Genomic DNA, 16,173 nt, shown 5'->3' with positions numbered 1-16,173 from the left:
TGCCAACCCCTTAGTGCAGGACGCCCTGTCCCGCCTGGAATCAAAGCTCTTCTTAAATGTTACCTCCTCTGAGAAGCCTTCCCTAACCCCGTCTCCCATGCTCAGCAATACCCTGTGTTCCTACTGCACTCAGCACCTCACAGGTACCAGCGCCTGGCTTGCTGCGTCTTTGTTCCTGTAGTCGTTCCTTCCCCATGATCCCTTTCTGTCACAACAGGACTCTCTCGACTGTTTCTGGACCCATAATCCCTGCCACAGTGCCCCAGTGGCACCCAGAAGACCCGTACCAAACAGCTGATGGTGCCTCGTTAACGGAATCAGAAGCTAAATCCCCTTTTAGTCGGTGATATGCAGACTCCTCTGTCACTTAAATTTGTATCAAAGAGCTACTACATAGCCTAAGAGATTCATTTGAGGTTCCTTCCTTTACTTTTTGATAGGACTAGTGTCCAACCTGATATGGCCAAGGCAGTAGGCAAAAGAAGAGGAAAAAGGACCTGAAAAATCTCCCCAATAAATAGGATCACACATTATTAGCTCGGCCATCTCCAGAGTCAGTTTGAAAGAACAAGATGAGACACTGAGATACACAATTTGTTTTTTGAGACCGAGTCTCGCTCTGTTGCCCAGGCTGGAGTGCAGTGGCATGATTTTGGCTCACTGCAACCTCCGCCTCCTGGTTCAAGCAATTCTCTGTCTCAGCCTCCCAACTAGCTGGGATTACAGGTGCCTGCCATCATGCCCGGCTAATTTTTGTATTTTTAGCAGAGATGGGGTTTCACCATCTTGGCCAGGCTCGTCCTGAACTCCTGACCTCATGATCCACCTGCCTCAGCCTCCCAAAGTGCTGGGATTACAGGCATGAGCCACCACACCTGGCTATTGTTTTTTTTTTTGTTTGTTTCTGTTTTTTGGAGACAGGGTCTCACCTAGAGTGCAGTGATGTAATCTGATGCAATCATATCTCACTGCAGTCTCAAACTCCTGGGTTCAAGTGATCCTCCCATCTTAGCCTCTTGAGTGGCTGGGACTACAGGTGCATGCCATCACACCTGGCTCATATTTTAATTTTTGTAGAGACGGGGTCTCACAACGTTGCCCAGGCTGGTCTCAAACTCCTAGCCTCAAACAATCCTATTGCCTCAGCCTCCCAAACTGCTGAGATTACAGGTGTGGGCCACAATACCCGGCCCAGACACACACTCTGGCATATGTTCCTGTTAAAATACTAAATTAAAGAAAAGGAGGTGAGGCATTGAGGCCTCCAAGAAAGCAAGGGTCACAGCCTCCCCAACATGGATCTCAGAGGAGTTCAAAGAAGGGGCTCTCATCCAGGTCCTCCTGGGTCTCAGTCAAATGGTTCTGACTTGACATCCATCAAATTCACCAACATGTCTGACCTCCTCAACTGGATCACTCCAGCCCTTCCCAAGCAATAGCCAGGCCAGCAAGCTGAGTCAGTGGGGAATCAGCTGGAGGCTGTGGAGAAGATTGAGAGGATCATTAATCCTAATTCCAGATCTAGTCCTGCTGCCTCCAATCCTAAGAGTGAGTGGCTTAAAAACCAAGCCTGTTTCCCAGCTGACCACCTGAGCAACAATTTGCTAAACTTGACCTTGTTTATGATACTGAAATAGTTAAGTTCAAATATGGAGATAGAGTGACGAGTTTAAGTTCAGCCACAGGCAGGCTCCAGGGACTGTGTGGTGGATTCACATAGGCTGGGTTCTGTTAACCAAGGTTAAGATGCCTTGAGCCAAGGAGTGGATTCCTGCCACAGTGTCCTGCCTCACTGCAACAGTGCTCTGGCTCCATGGCCCACAACGGGAGCAAGTCTCCCATCCTCAAGGGCCTTCACTGCTTGGAGAGCTGCGGAGAGTCCCTTCCCTGCGTCCTCACCTGTCCGGGGTAGACAAGTACTTCTGCTTCTGGAATTTCTTCTCCAGGCCCATGAGCTGCAGCTCGGTGAAGATGGTGCGACTCCGGCGGGGCTTCTTCTGTCGGGGCGTGGGCTGTTCCGTCTCTGACTCGCTGCTGGCTAGGGCCTCGCCCCCTGGGGCCTCAGCAGAGACCGCCTCGGTGACTGGGTGGCAGGACAGTGCCTGGGCGATTCCCGGGGTGGCGGGGACCAGCTGGGAGATGACGGTGGGCTGGCGGGTGATCACCGAGAGGAGCGGATATGCCCGCAGAGAAGGGGAGCCTGGAAAACAAGCAGGGAGGCAGGTCACCACAGGGAACGGTGTGGGGAAGCAGGCCAGGACCTGTGGAGGGCCACTGGCTGAGGTCTGACAGGGAGGACCCTGTTCCTAAGGAGGCACAGATGGAGGAAGGGGAAGGAGAAGTAACTCAAGACCTACAGCTGCAGGGCAGGCACAGAGATCTGCTCAGCTCGGTGGGGGAGGATGAAACCCACCGCCAAGAAGAGGTTCCTGCAAGTCCTCTGATTTTAAGCGGATCCTTCCCCTCTCTCTCCCTTCGGAATCCCTAAATTCTTGGTCCACGGGACCAGGCAAATGAAAAGAAGTCGTCAGGAAAAGCTAGAAACACATATTTCAGAAACCCGAAATAGATATGTAATATGCAAACTTCCTGAGAACCACCTGTGGTCTTTATAAAAAGACATGCTTGTAGCTATGAATTCCTCCTGAGAAGTCTGTGTACCTTGAATCATAGCATTTTTCAGAGCTTGACAGGATGCTTTAGGATTATTTAATTCAACTTTCTCATCTCAGAGGGAGTGAATTGCCCCAGAAAGGTTAAGTGAGTTGCCTAAGATAATGTAACGAGGAAGCAGCAGATGGAGGAGTCAAACCAAGTTCTTCTGGCTTGAAGTCCCATGCTATCAGCACATCATGAATCACGTGGCTACATCATTTAGAAGAGGGAGGCAAACAGATTTTAAATAACATGAAAGGTCAGATCGGTATGACTGGAGCCTCCAGCACTATGTTAAGGAGGATTCTCAGGCTGGCCAGAGCTCGGCTGAGGAAAAGATGCTGGGGTCGATTAACAATGTCTGCTATGGGCATGTGGCCGGGACAGGGTATGGTGGCATACATAGCAGTTACATGCCACTCCTGCATTAGGAATTTCAAGGCAAAAGTCCTTTTCTGTCCAACAATCTGTTAAATCTGTAAAGTTCAAGTGAACAACTTTTTCCTTTGATTATTCAACATAGAGCTTAAAATGTCTGGATCATTATCTGTGTAAATCATTTTATCTCTCGGTTTCATCATCTATAAGGTGAGTAAGAAAAGTAGCTGATTCCAAAGAATCCTTCAAACTCTAATATACTGATGCTACAAAAGGACCTCTCATCCTTCCCATTTGATATCTGATGAAAATGGAGAAGACCCAGGGGCTGCCCTTTGCGACTCAGTCCAGCCCTGAAAAGTGACTTCAAGGCCACGGCCAGCATCTGAGCCAACCAACATTCACACTAGCTCTGAGTTGAAACCGACTAACATCACAGAAGCACCCAGGCACTACCTGTGTTCCAGCTCTTTTCTCTGGGTTGGCATTTCTCTTCTTATTCCTTCCCATGCCTTTGTTCGGACCCCAGTCACAGTTATTAAAACAAATAACCTCTCTTGTTCTTTGAGTACACTTCTAGCAAGGCCCAACAGAAACCACAAAGTGGTTAAATAACAATAAATCACCACTTGCTACAACTTCCATTAACTCTCCAGCCAACTCCAACACTTGATGTTTTGTGCTGTGGATTCTTTTTAAGAAAAAAAAAATCACTTGGGAATGATATTTTATAGCAAGAAAATGAGGATATGTGGGCTTGTGGTTTGGATCTCACAGCACACATCCTGAAATGATACTTCTTGAAAAAGAAGTTGGAAGTTTCTTAAAAAGGCATAAGATGTTTCTCATCTCAAATCACCTTACTCCTTTAAGTCTGTCACTTCTTTCAAAAGAGAATATCTTTCTTTAGCAGGCTAATGTGTAATCTAGAAACTAAGAAGCTTATCATTATAGGATATGACTAACAATCCACCTGTAAGTAAGGCTTTGTATCACCTTCCTCTTTTGTAAGAGTTAAACATTTTTTTGCCCAACACGGAATAATATTTTGAAAGTGTGGTAATATCTAGCATTGGCAACCATATGGGGAAACAGGCATTCATATATTGTTGGTGGGAGTGTAAAATACTATAATCTTTGAGGAAATATAAAGCAGTATCTACCAAGTCACTGACAGGAATTTTGCAATTTGAGGTCTACGTGTACAACGATTTATGTACAAGCATATTCACTGCAGTCTTGCTTATAATCATGAATGGGGGAAATAACCTATATATTAGTATCTCTCAACAGAAAAATAATTAAATAAATTGTGGTGCATCCATAGTATGAACTACAATGTAACCATTAAAAAGGACTATCTAGGTCAGGTGTGGTGGCTCATGCCTATAATCCCAGCACTTTGGCAGGCTGAGGCTGGAGGACTGCTTGAAGCCAGCAGTTCAAGATCAGCCTGAGCAACAGAGTGAGACCCTGTCTCTATTTTCTTTTTTTTTTTTTTTCCTTACTTTTTTTCTTTTCTTTTTTTTTTTAAAGTAGAGACAGGGTCTCTGTTGCCCAGGCTGGTTCTGAACTCTTGGCCTCAAGCAATCCTCCCATTTCAGCCTCCCAAAATATTGGGATTGTAGGTGTGAGTCACCATGCCAAGCCAGAGATTGTCTCTTAAAAAGAAAAAAACAAGATACAAACTGATGAGAAAGAGAGATGAATAGATGGATACTCTCTATATAAACTAATATGAGAAAATACCTAATGTATTATTGAGAAAAACACGATGTAAAATCATTTGGATGTAATCCCAGCACTTTGGGAGGCTGAAGCAGACGGATCACGAGGTCAGGAGATCGAGACCATCCTGGCTAACATGGTGAAACCCCGTCTCTACTAAAAATACAAAAAATTAGCTGGGCGTGGTGGCGGGCACCTGTAGTCCCAGCTACTCAGGAGGCGGAGAACCCAGGAGGAAAATGGCATGAACCCAGGAGGCAGAGCTTGCAGTGAGCTGAGATTGCGCCACTGCACTCCAGCCTGGGCAACAGAGCAAGTCTCCATCTAAAAAAAAAAAAAAAAATTGTATTATTCTTTAAAACTATGATTTTCTTTGTCTGCATTTATAAATGCATTTTTAAAAGTCTAGAAAGCTACTTATCAAACTATTGACAGTGATAACCTCTGAGGAAAGGCTTGGAATAAAACAGGGTGAAAAGGAATCTACACATCTGCATCTAATCCTGCATTCAATCCAGCCATGAATATTTGCTGAGCATCTGCTATGGGGAACACTCTGCTCTGGAAGCTGAGGAGATAGCAATGAATACTATAAAGTCCCACCTTCATGGAGCTTACATTCGTTTGGGGAGGCAGACAGCAAACAAATCAACAAGTCAATATGTAAATAATGCCAGGTAGTGATAAACTATAATGAAAAATACAGCAAAGTATGAAGATGGGGCAGGTGGGGCAGAGGGCAGGTATTGGGGATGAGGAGTCAGGGAAGGCCATGGTGGGAAGATGACCCTTCTGCAGGTGAGCACCCCCACGCAGAGGACAGCCTGGAGAAGGCATGGGACAAGCACCCCAGCCCCAGAACCAGCAAAGACAAAGCCCTAAAGGCAGAATGAGCATGGGTTGAAAGAACAGCAGAAAGGCAGAGTAAGCAAGGGCAGAAGTCACAGGAGAGAAAAATGGGAAGAGATCTGTCGGAGCCAGATTACGCAGGGCCTTGTAGGTCAGGGCAAATCACTTGGATTTTATTCAAAATGTGATTTTTAAAAAAGCCATTGGCAAGATGTGAGCTGAGGGAGGAGGATCTGAGTGATGTCTTTAATGATCCCTAAGGAGGTTGGACTGCAGGGGCCAGGGTGGGAGCAGAGAAACCAGTGAGGAGACCAGGCTGTGTTCCTCTAAACCAGAGGCAGCAGCTACAGCAGTGAGAGGAGGTGTATTTTACAGTTAATGTTGAGAGGACTTGTTGAAGGACTGAATGTCAGGTATGAGAGAGACAGACGCCAGGAGAGGCCTGATGTTTTGGTCTTAGCAACTGGAGGAAGGATGGTGCCCTTTACCAAGATGGGAAAGACTGGGCAAAGAGCAGGACTGAATGAGAAAACCATGATTTCTGTGTTAGACAAGTTGCTATTAGACATCTTGCATGTGTTGAGGAGTCAGTCAGATACAGGCTGGGTTAGAGACACAGCTCCTGGGAGTCTATGTGGCATTTTGGGCCATGGAATTGCACGAGATCACCAAGGGAGTGAGTAGAATAAAAAAATGAAGAAATACAAGGGCTGAACTCTGGGGCACGTCAGCATCTGAGGTTATAGAGAGGAAGAAGAGCCGGCCAAAGACACTGAGGAGGGGACAGAGAAGCAGTAGGAAACCCATGTCCCTCGGCATCCCCAAATCTAGATGATACTTCTGCATTGTTCACATTTTGCACAGGTGTGTATCTTTTTAAAAATTTTTTTAAAAGGAAAGTTACATTAAATGAGTTGTAAGTTTCATTCTCATTCTAAAGTTTTGTTTTATGTTCAGTTTGTCAAAAAGAATAATCATTTGTTGACCCTTGATCCCAAGGAGTGGTTAAAACTTCTTCTAAAAGCTAGGCAAAGAAAATCAGTCTAGAAATCCCAGAAATTGAGTATAAAATATGTTTAGTTTTATGACACTTCTAGTAAAACAAACATTGCGGGTGTTCTCCTGGGAAAGGGGGGCTCTTTAGCCCATTCAGAATCCAAAGGTCTAGAGAATTTTCTCCTTTTATGTCAATTTTCTCCCTTTATGTCAAAAGATGTTTCGGTTCTTGAACCATATTCATTCTTTTAAAAGAAACATCATTTGATGTGGAGAAATAAAAGTCTTTTCAACAAATGAAGCTAGGTGTGGTGGCTCATACCTGTAATCCCAGCACTTTGGGAGGCCGAGGTGGGCAGATCACTTGAGGTCAGAAGTTCAAGACCAGCCTGGCCAATATGATGAAATCCTGTCTCTACTAGAAATACAAAAATTAGCTGGGTGTGGTGGCACGCGCCTGTAATCCCAACTACTTGGGAGGCTGAGGCATAAGAATCCCTTGAACCTGGGAGGCAGAGGTTGCAGTGAGCCAAGATCATGCCACTGCACTCATAAGACTCCATTTCCAAAATAAATAAATTAATTAATTAAATTAAATTTAAAAAATTGCTTTAAAAAATGGTGCTAGAACAATTGGACATCCAGATAAAACAATAATAATAATAATAATAATAATAAAAGCCTTGACCTCATAAATTATTTTAAAAATTCACTCAAAATGGATCATAGACCTTCAGTAGAAACACAAACGTATAAAATTTTTAGAAAGAAACATTAGAGAAAAATCTCTGTGACATTGGGTTAGGCAGAGAACTCTAAGCCATGACACCAAAAGCATGATGCATAAAATAAAAAGGCAAAAAACTGGTCTTCATCAAAATTAACAATTTTGGCTCTGTAAAAGATACTGTAAAGAAAATGAAAAAAGCTGCACACTGCGAAACCTGACAAATCTCACACCTGACAAATGAGTTTTTACCCAGAATACATAAAGAACTCTCACAGTTTGACAATTAAAAAATAACCCCATAACAATGTGCAAAAGCTTTGAAAAGACACTTCACCAAAGAGGTTCTATATATGGCAAATTAGCACATGAAAAGATGCTTAAGATGATTAGTCATGAGGGAAATGCCAATTAAAAACCACAGAGAGATACTGTTACACATCTGCTAGAATGGTTGACGTTTTTAATGAACTGACAATATCAAGTGCTGGTGAGGATGTGGAGCAACCGGAACTCTCCTTCATTGCTGGTGAGAATGCAAAATGTTACAGCCTCTTTGGAAAGAGAATTAGTGGTTTCTTATAAAGTTAAACAAACAGTTACCATGTGACCTAGCAAAACCCCCACTAGCTATTAACCCAAGTGAAAAGAAAACACAAAACCCTGTATACAGATGTTTATAGCAGAATTATTATTAATTACCAAAAACTGGAAACAATCCAAATGTTCCTCATTTGGGGATGGATAAACAAAAATGGGTACAGACACACAATGAAATACTACTCAGAAATATAAAAGGATAAAACTATTGGCTCACACTGGGAGGCTGAGGCAGGTAGATCTCTTGAGGCCAGGAGTTTGAGACCAGACTGGCCAACATGGGGAAACCCTGTCTCTATTAAAATACAGAAGTTAGCCGAGCGTGGTGGTGCATGCATGTAATACCAGCTATTCAGGAGGCTGAAGCATGAGAATCGCTGGAACCCAGGAGGTGAAGGTCGCAGTGAGCCGAGATCATGCCACTGCACTCTAGCCTGGGTGACAGAGTGAGACTCTGTCTCAAAAAACAAAACAAAACAAAAAACTATTGATGAATAGTGGATGAATCTCAAATGACTATGCTTAAGTGAAAGAAAGAGGCCAGACTCAAAAGGCTATATGATTCTATTATAGGACATTAAGGGAAAGGCATAACTAGGAATAGAGAATAGACTGCCAGAGGTTAGGGGTCGGGGAAGAGCTTATAACCACAAAGGGGAAGCACAGGAGGACTGGCTGGGGCTGGAGGAGATGCGAGGGGAGGTGCTAAGATTGTTTTGGATCTTAACCAGAGTTGGTTATATCATTTTTTGCATTTGTCGAAACTTGTTCTTCTACCAAAATAGTGAATTTTTACTAAATATAAATTAAAAGGAAATTTTAAAAGAAATTAAAATGTTACACATATTTGCTACAAAATAAATTTAAAACAATTCAAAACTACATAAAGTAGAAGACTCCCCTCACTGCTTTCAACCCCACATTTAGAGATAAACTTACAGAATTGTTCCTATGTACATATATATATGACCTAAATCCAGTCATATGTATGTTAATCTATTGAAATATATGCTTACAAAATGCTTATTTTACAAAATATAAATGTGTCACATTATTTCTTCTGAATGGATAGCCAAAAACCCTAACACCATATATTGACTAGTTCAGTGACTTAAAATGGCAGGGTTAAGATACAGTAAATTCCCAAAGAAATGAAGTTGGGAATTTTTGCTCATCAGAATTCTGAGAGTCTGCTGGGGAATTTCCATCCACAGAATTCTGAGAATCTCCTGCTCTCCAGAAAAGCAGCCAAACTGGGGAAAAAACTACCCTTCCCAAGGGCTGCCCTCTGTGGAGGGGGTCACAAACTGGGAACACAATGTATGGGGGGCAGGGAATGGGTGGGGGAAGAGAAAGTTAGAAAACCACAAGGACCAGAGAGATGGGGACACATTTATAGAGACTGCTGTGAGTTTGCACCTTGCGGGAGAGTGAAGGCTATTTAGAGAAGATTTCTGGAAAATATTTTAGGGAGTATACTTTGTGAAATCCATGAATATACTCCTTTAAGAACAAGTAAAAGAAAGATCTTCATGTTCAAGGCTTCCATAGTCAGATTTCTGTTTTACATCCACTAGGCCATATGGGGCCCTAGAAATAGTTAGGTTATATGATGTATACATGGGTCTATTCCCAGATTCTGTTCTGTTCTACTGAACTAATATATGGTCCTATTATAGGATCACTCCACTTTAATGATTGTGGGTTTTTAGGGAGTTTTCTTATCTGGTAGAATGAGTCCCCCTCTTTAGTCTTCTTACAGAATTTTCTTGGCTATTGTCATTAATTTATTTTTCCAGTTGAACTTTTGTTTTTTTTCCTTAGAGACAGGATCTCCCTCTGCCACCCAGGCTGGTGTATAGTGGTGCAATCATAGGTCACTATAACTTTGAACTCCTAGGTTCAAACAATCCTCCTGCCTCAGCCTCCCAAGTAGCTGGGACTACAGGCACATGCTACCACACTCCATTTTTTTTAGAGGCGGGCTCTCACTGTGTGGTTCAGGCTTGTCTCAAACTCTTGATCTCAAGTGATCCTTCCACCTCAGCCTCCCAAAGTGCTGGGATTACAAGTGTGAGCCACCGTGCCCGGCCTCCAGTTGAACTTTAGAAATCAATGTGTTAGAATCTAAAGAAAACAAGTCCCATTAAAAACTTGATTAGAGTTACACTAACCTTACAGATTAATTTATAGAAATGACTCTACTGGTGATCCTGTCCTTTAGCAGGCTGAAAAGCAATTGCTGGTTATTTAAAAATGACTTCTAGAGATTTGGGCAATTTGGTTCCATAAAGCTTAAACCTAATGAAAAATCTTCATGGGGGAAAAAAAAAACAACTTCTGATAACTAATAGTTACTTAAAGCAACATCCTTATCACCCATTGTTTCAGCAATCTTGACCCAATGTTCTGATGCAAATTCTGCTCTAAGAGTGTACTCTCCCCTACTGGCTGAGGGCACCCTCCTGAAGTTGGAGGTGCACACACAAAGCTGCTGTGATGCTGAGAAACATTTCAGGATCTTAAAAGGACCACCATTGTCAGTAAATGGAATCGCAATGAGGCACTGTCTTGAGCTCTTGGTATTTGATATGTGTCTCTAAAGTTCAGAAGAACAGGCACGGCTGGAATGGGAGTTGGTGGGTAATGTGTATGCTACAAACCACTGGATCTCCTGAAAAGCAAACCCATGGGGAGCAGAAAAGTGAGACAAAATATACTTGAGCCAGCTGCTTGCTGTCTTTTCTAATTTTAATATATGACTTGATTTCCAACAAAGTAGCATTGACCCAGAGCTTTAATTTCACAAAGTGCTTGCATTCCAACATTTCCTACTCTTGCAAAAAAGTACTGTGAAATGAGTTCCACCATAAATCTGTATTTTGACTAAAAATCAAACCCAGGTTTTAAAAACAGTGCAAAATTATAAATTAACGCATACATTAGGAGACACTTTGGTTACTGAGAAGACAGATAACGTACAACTCTAAGTATGTCTTTCTCTTTCCTGAGAATTACCACAATGTGAAAACGTTGACTGGGGACAGCTGCCCTGCTACCCTAGATCGTTTACATACACTTGTGAAATTCAAGCACATTATCTGCTACTGAGAGTGTGATGACTGTAATAAACCAAAGACATTGTTTAAACATACACAGTTTTAGTTGACAAAAGGGGCGTCAACATGACCCCATGGAACACATTTTCTAATAGTTGTTTTTCTTCAACCAATCCCCTTAACCAATGTTTTCCTCTAGGATGGAGATCACATAACTGTGTGTATCATTTACCTAGAAATACTTCCCTGCCAAATGTTCGGCCTTTTTGAGAATCTGTTTTTGGATTCTGGAAAACCTGAGTACACGAGTGGCTGGCGAATGCCGGGGACATCCAGGGAGCTTGGGGAGATGTGGAACATTTGGTAGGCTAAACAGTCTTTTCAGTCGTGCTGGTTCTGAAAGCTGTCAGTGAACTCGTGCATGTAAACATGCTTGGGCCAGGCATGTACCCACTCCAGGGTTGCTGGTTCCTGGCACAGCTCCTCCATCTAAGTCCTCCTTCATGGCAGAAGCCAGATGCCCGCAGCTACAGCCATAATTGAACCTCAGAGCAAAATCCCCCAAGTACAGTTTCTGCCTTCACACACCTCCAGTGGGCTTCTCTTCCATTCTCCAACATTCTAGTCCCCAGATTGACTCTCCACACCCACATTTCCGGTTTACACAAGCAAGGGCCAAAGGTCTGAATGGATAAGAATTTCTAAGCTGCCTGCTTGACTGATTTACATTGCAGGAATGTGTGACCTATATACACACAGAAAGCTTCAGAGAGACATAAACACACACACACAAAGACACAGGTTCTGAAGTATGCAGAAAACCTGGAAGACGGGTGCCATGGACAACTGGGCAGCTATAGCTGAGTTTTCTAGAAAAAAAACATAAAATCACCCACACCGAAGTAGTCCCCTAAGCTCCCATTCCTACCAACTGGCTGGTAATTTGGGGTAGTGGAAAAAATAGGGCCTCTATTCCTGACTCACGCAGTGACCCTGATGAGCAGGTTACCAAAACTTTCTTAGTTTCAATGTCCCATAAAGTCAGGCCAATAACAGTTCTCCCTCCTAGATTATTGTAAGGATGAAAGGTATTAATGTATCTGAAGTACCCAGGGGGCACTTGGTTCCCTTTCTTTCCCTCCCTTCACTTAGTTTCATGATGCTTGGTGATTGAGCCAAATTAGATTAATTTTCTTATCAAGAAAGCACACCTACTTGTGAAGCATGCATACATATCTTCTTATCCTCTGTGCATTCACATGCAAAGCGAGATTCAGCAATAGCAGAGTCAGCCAGTTTCTCTCTGCTCAGTGGAAGGCTTCCAATGCCCTTGCAGCCATGTACCAAGCCTGACAGCAACCAGGGAGCTCGGAGAAGTCAGCAGAAAAGCTCACCTGGCGGACATCTTCCTAAAACCACCAACACTCCCAAATAGTTACTTTGGTTTAGTAGATCTGTTTAAAAAAAAAAAAAAAATCCACAGAAAAGTTTGAAAGTCCCAAGGCACAGCCCTTCTCAAGGCTGGTAACAGGCAAGGAAGGATGGAGTTGGGGTCACAAGACAGAACCAAAGTCAATTTTTAAAAACTGCAGGGAGGGGCCAGGTGTGGTGGCTCATGCCTATAATCCCAGCACTTTGGGAGGCCAAGGCAGGTGGATCGCCTGAGGTCAGGAGTTCAAGACCAGCCTGGCCAACCAACATAGCGAAACACCATCTCTACTAAAAATACAAAAATTAGCCAAGCGTGGTGGTGCATGCCTGTAATCCCAGCAACTTGTGAGGCTGAGGCAGGTGAATCGCTTCAACCCGGGAGACGGAGGTTGCAGTGAGCTGAGATCGTGCCACTGCACTCCAGCCTAGGAAACAGAGTGAGACTCTGTCTCAAACAAACAAACAAACAAACATACAAAACCTGCAGGGAAAACAGATAGAGTGGTTAAAGTAAGTTACTTTGCCCTGTCTTATGCTGAGAGCGAGCTGCGTTAAGGCAGAGCTGAGTGTTGGTGGTCACCAGACATGAAAGTTCCATGACCGTGTCCCCATACACATAATCTGTAAGCCTAGGAGAAAGGAGGACAGAGGGAGGGATGAAATACAAAGAGATTCTGAGTAGCCTTTTAACTGTGATTCACCAAGTTTCTAGTCCAGCAAGAGTGAATGAAACAGATGCACTCTCTACAGATTCCAGCTTTGTGTGACTGAAGAAAACAGAAAATGTTTTAAGAGGCCAACACAAAGGCTGACAAAATGTCTTAGCCATTAACTACCTCTTTAAAAAAAAAAAAGAAAGAAAGAAAAAAGAGGAGGGAAGGGTATTTTGTGAATTAAATGTAAATGAATTAGAAACACGGAATAAATGTATTCTAAAATCCACATTAGACTACCATGATAGAGACTCTGGAATAACCCTCTAGTTAAATAAAAACTTAAGAAGGTTACAAAGGTTTAAAAATAAAGGGCAGAGAGGTGGAGTGGGGAGAAAAGATTAGGGAGATTCAGAAAAATGAAGAAAGTTTGGAAAATAAGCAAAGGACATCAGAGGGACCTTGGAAGGTGATGGCTTTACACCTTCTTTTCAGATTCTTCATTTTGCAGAGACAAGCCAAGCCTTATCACCTTATCCCTGCACTATCACTAGCACTGTAGACACCCACAAAACCACTCAGCAATGCTGGGAGCTAGGGGAGATTAATTAACTAACCCAACAGGTAGGTTTCTAGACTTTTCCATGCTGCCTACAATGTCACATCACCTAATTCGGTCATCACCCAGCCTGCAGCCTCCACCACCCTTCACCTCCATTGGTCAATGAGCACATGGACATGGCGTGGTCGTTCTCCTCCCGGCCATGCTGTTTTCCATATACACCCACACCTGCTTTCATCCATGCTTCACAAGCACTCCCTGACGGAAAGCTGCCGAGAACAGCTGCTGTTTAGTACAAAGACAGAATTAATCACTCCTACCTTCATGCACCCACACATTTTGTTTGTGTCCTTATTCACTCTTACTTAATTAAAACCTTGAATTAGGATTTAAGTTGTTTACCCATCTGTTTCTCACGAGATTGAAAGCTTCTTTAGGAAAAAAACAAATTTGAAACTCCATCTTCCTGGTGCTTAACTCCATGCTCTGTTGCATTGATTTTACGTGGAATCAGGATATCAGGGCTGGAGATGTGGTTCTGACACTTTTGGGCTCTACGACCTTGGTCATATTTCGAAGCTTCTGTTTTCTCTTCTATAAAGTGGCAATACTAACACTTCTCTACAAGCTTGTTCGAGGATAACATTGGAAATGAGTATGAAAGACAATGAAGAACTATTCCAAAAAAGGCACTGATTTTTTTCAAACACCCAACTTAGCAGACCCAATGAATGTTCCATATTGTAAAGATGTCTCTATTCACTAAGAAGTCACAACACTGCTTTGTTGTGCTAACCTCATCCATCCCTCTGCCTCACACCTTGTGCTCAATCATTTCTAGCTGACATCCTGGCGTTCACGGAGGCAAAGTCTACACATAAAATTTCCTGGGAGGAATCCTCTGGTTCACTGTCATCATCATTAGGGAACTCTGTTGAACAGCTACTCTGCTCTGTGCCGACTGGTAGAGACAGGAAGAGAAGCAATTTCTGATCTCTGCCCTCAAAAAGCTAATCATTTAAAGGTAAAGAGGGAAATTAAGAAACATGTGGCAAAGACTGAGTGGTGTAGGAACTGTAGGAACTCAGGGCAGACTGCTGGGTTCTAGAGTACAGTGCCTGGCGATGGAGTGAGCTGTGAAAAGAGCAGGAGCTGGGTTACAGGAGGGGAAGGAAGGCACTGTCAAGGAAAACCCAACAGTATCTGGAAACCACCTGCAGGGTGGGGAGAAGACAGGCAGACACACAGGAAGAGGAAGACTCAAGACCCTCGCGGTGACTGCTGGATTTGGGGCCATTGAGAGAAATCTGATGTCTGCAATGTGGGAATGTTTTGGGAGAAAACATGAGGCTTACAGTTTGAAGTGACAATCACACACCCAAGTATCAAAGACAGTCAGACAGTCACAAGCTGATGCTCCCCAGAAGGGCTCTGAGATGAATGCATAAATTCACAGAAAGCCAAAGTTGAAGGGTTGAAAGCAGAATTCATCTCCCAAGAAGAAAGATTTAAGAAACAGAGGATGGGCCGGGCACGGTGGCTCATGCCTGTAATCCCAACACTTTGGGAGGCCAAGGTGGGAGGATCACAAGGTCAGGAGTTTGAGACCAGCCTCGCCAATATGGTGAAACCCCATCTCTACTAAAAATACAAAAATTAGCTGGGCATAGTGGTGGGTGCCTGTAGTCCCAGCTACTCGGGAGGCTGAGGGAGGAGAATGGCGTGAACCCGGGGGGTGGAGGTTGCAGTGAGCCAACTGCACTCTAGCCTGGGCAACAGAGCGAAACTCCATCTCAACAGCAACCAAAAAAAAAAAAAAAAAAAAAAAGAGAGAGAGAGGAAGAAACAGAGGATGAAAGACTAGACCTTGGAGTACGTCTTCATCAACAGGGCTGGAAAAGGAAATGATCAATAGAAGAGACAGACATTATATAGCCTAAGAGGCAGTAGCAGAAGCCAGAGAGTACAGGACCAATGAAAATGGCCAAAGAGAATTTCAAGAATGATAAACATTCAACAAGGTTACTCATTAACCTTTTCACATACGTTTTGAAACTTTCCCCCCTCTCTGTGGACCTGGAAGTGGACTCCAGTCCTGGTTTAGGAATCTCCACCAGGCATGCTGAGGAGATGTGCTAATGGCAGGGCACTGGACCCAGTTACCAGAAAAAGCCACTGGAGATTACCTTTCTGCACATGGCCCCCTGGGTCCACAGGCAAGTTCCTGATTACCCAGAAGGAAAATTCATCTGCCAAACTCAGAATATTTTATACAAAAAAAAAAAAATGTAATTTTAAAAATCCAGTCCGGGCTGGGTACTGTAGCTCACACCTGTAATCCCAGCACTTTGGGAGGCCGAGGTGGGTGGCTCACAAGGTCAAGAGTTCAAGACCAGCTTGGCCAACATGGTGAAATCCCGTCTCTACTAAAAATACAAAAATTAGCCCGGCATGGTGGCAGGTGCCTGTAATCCCAGCTACTTGGGAGGCTGAAGAAGGAGAACTGCTTGAATCTGGGAGGTGGAGGTTGCAGTG

General features: G+C 43.5%; 2 protein-coding genes across 2 annotated transcripts in view; both read right to left on the bottom strand.

The window, feature by feature from the left end:
* APLP2 (amyloid beta precursor like protein 2) overlaps positions 1–16,173 on the bottom strand; it is a 726,249-nt gene that overhangs the window by 642,036 nt on the left and 68,040 nt on the right. The window lies entirely within an intron of this gene.
* Positions 1–16,173, bottom strand: part of BARX2 (BARX homeobox 2) — a 74,888-nt gene that overhangs the window by 13,307 nt on the left and 45,408 nt on the right. The window contains exon 2 of the mRNA XM_050756003.1: positions 1,900–2,200. Within this exon, the coding sequence (XP_050611960.1) occupies positions 1,900–2,200 (301 nt within the window). The remainder of the gene's footprint in view (positions 1–1,899; positions 2,201–16,173) is intronic.

Source organism: Macaca thibetana, chromosome 14, assembly GCF_024542745.1.
Source record: "Macaca thibetana thibetana isolate TM-01 chromosome 14, ASM2454274v1, whole genome shotgun sequence".
NCBI lineage: Eukaryota > Metazoa > Chordata > Mammalia > Primates > Cercopithecidae > Macaca > Macaca thibetana.
Note: the sequence above shows the minus strand (reverse complement) of the source record. Positions and strands in the feature narration are given on the sequence as shown.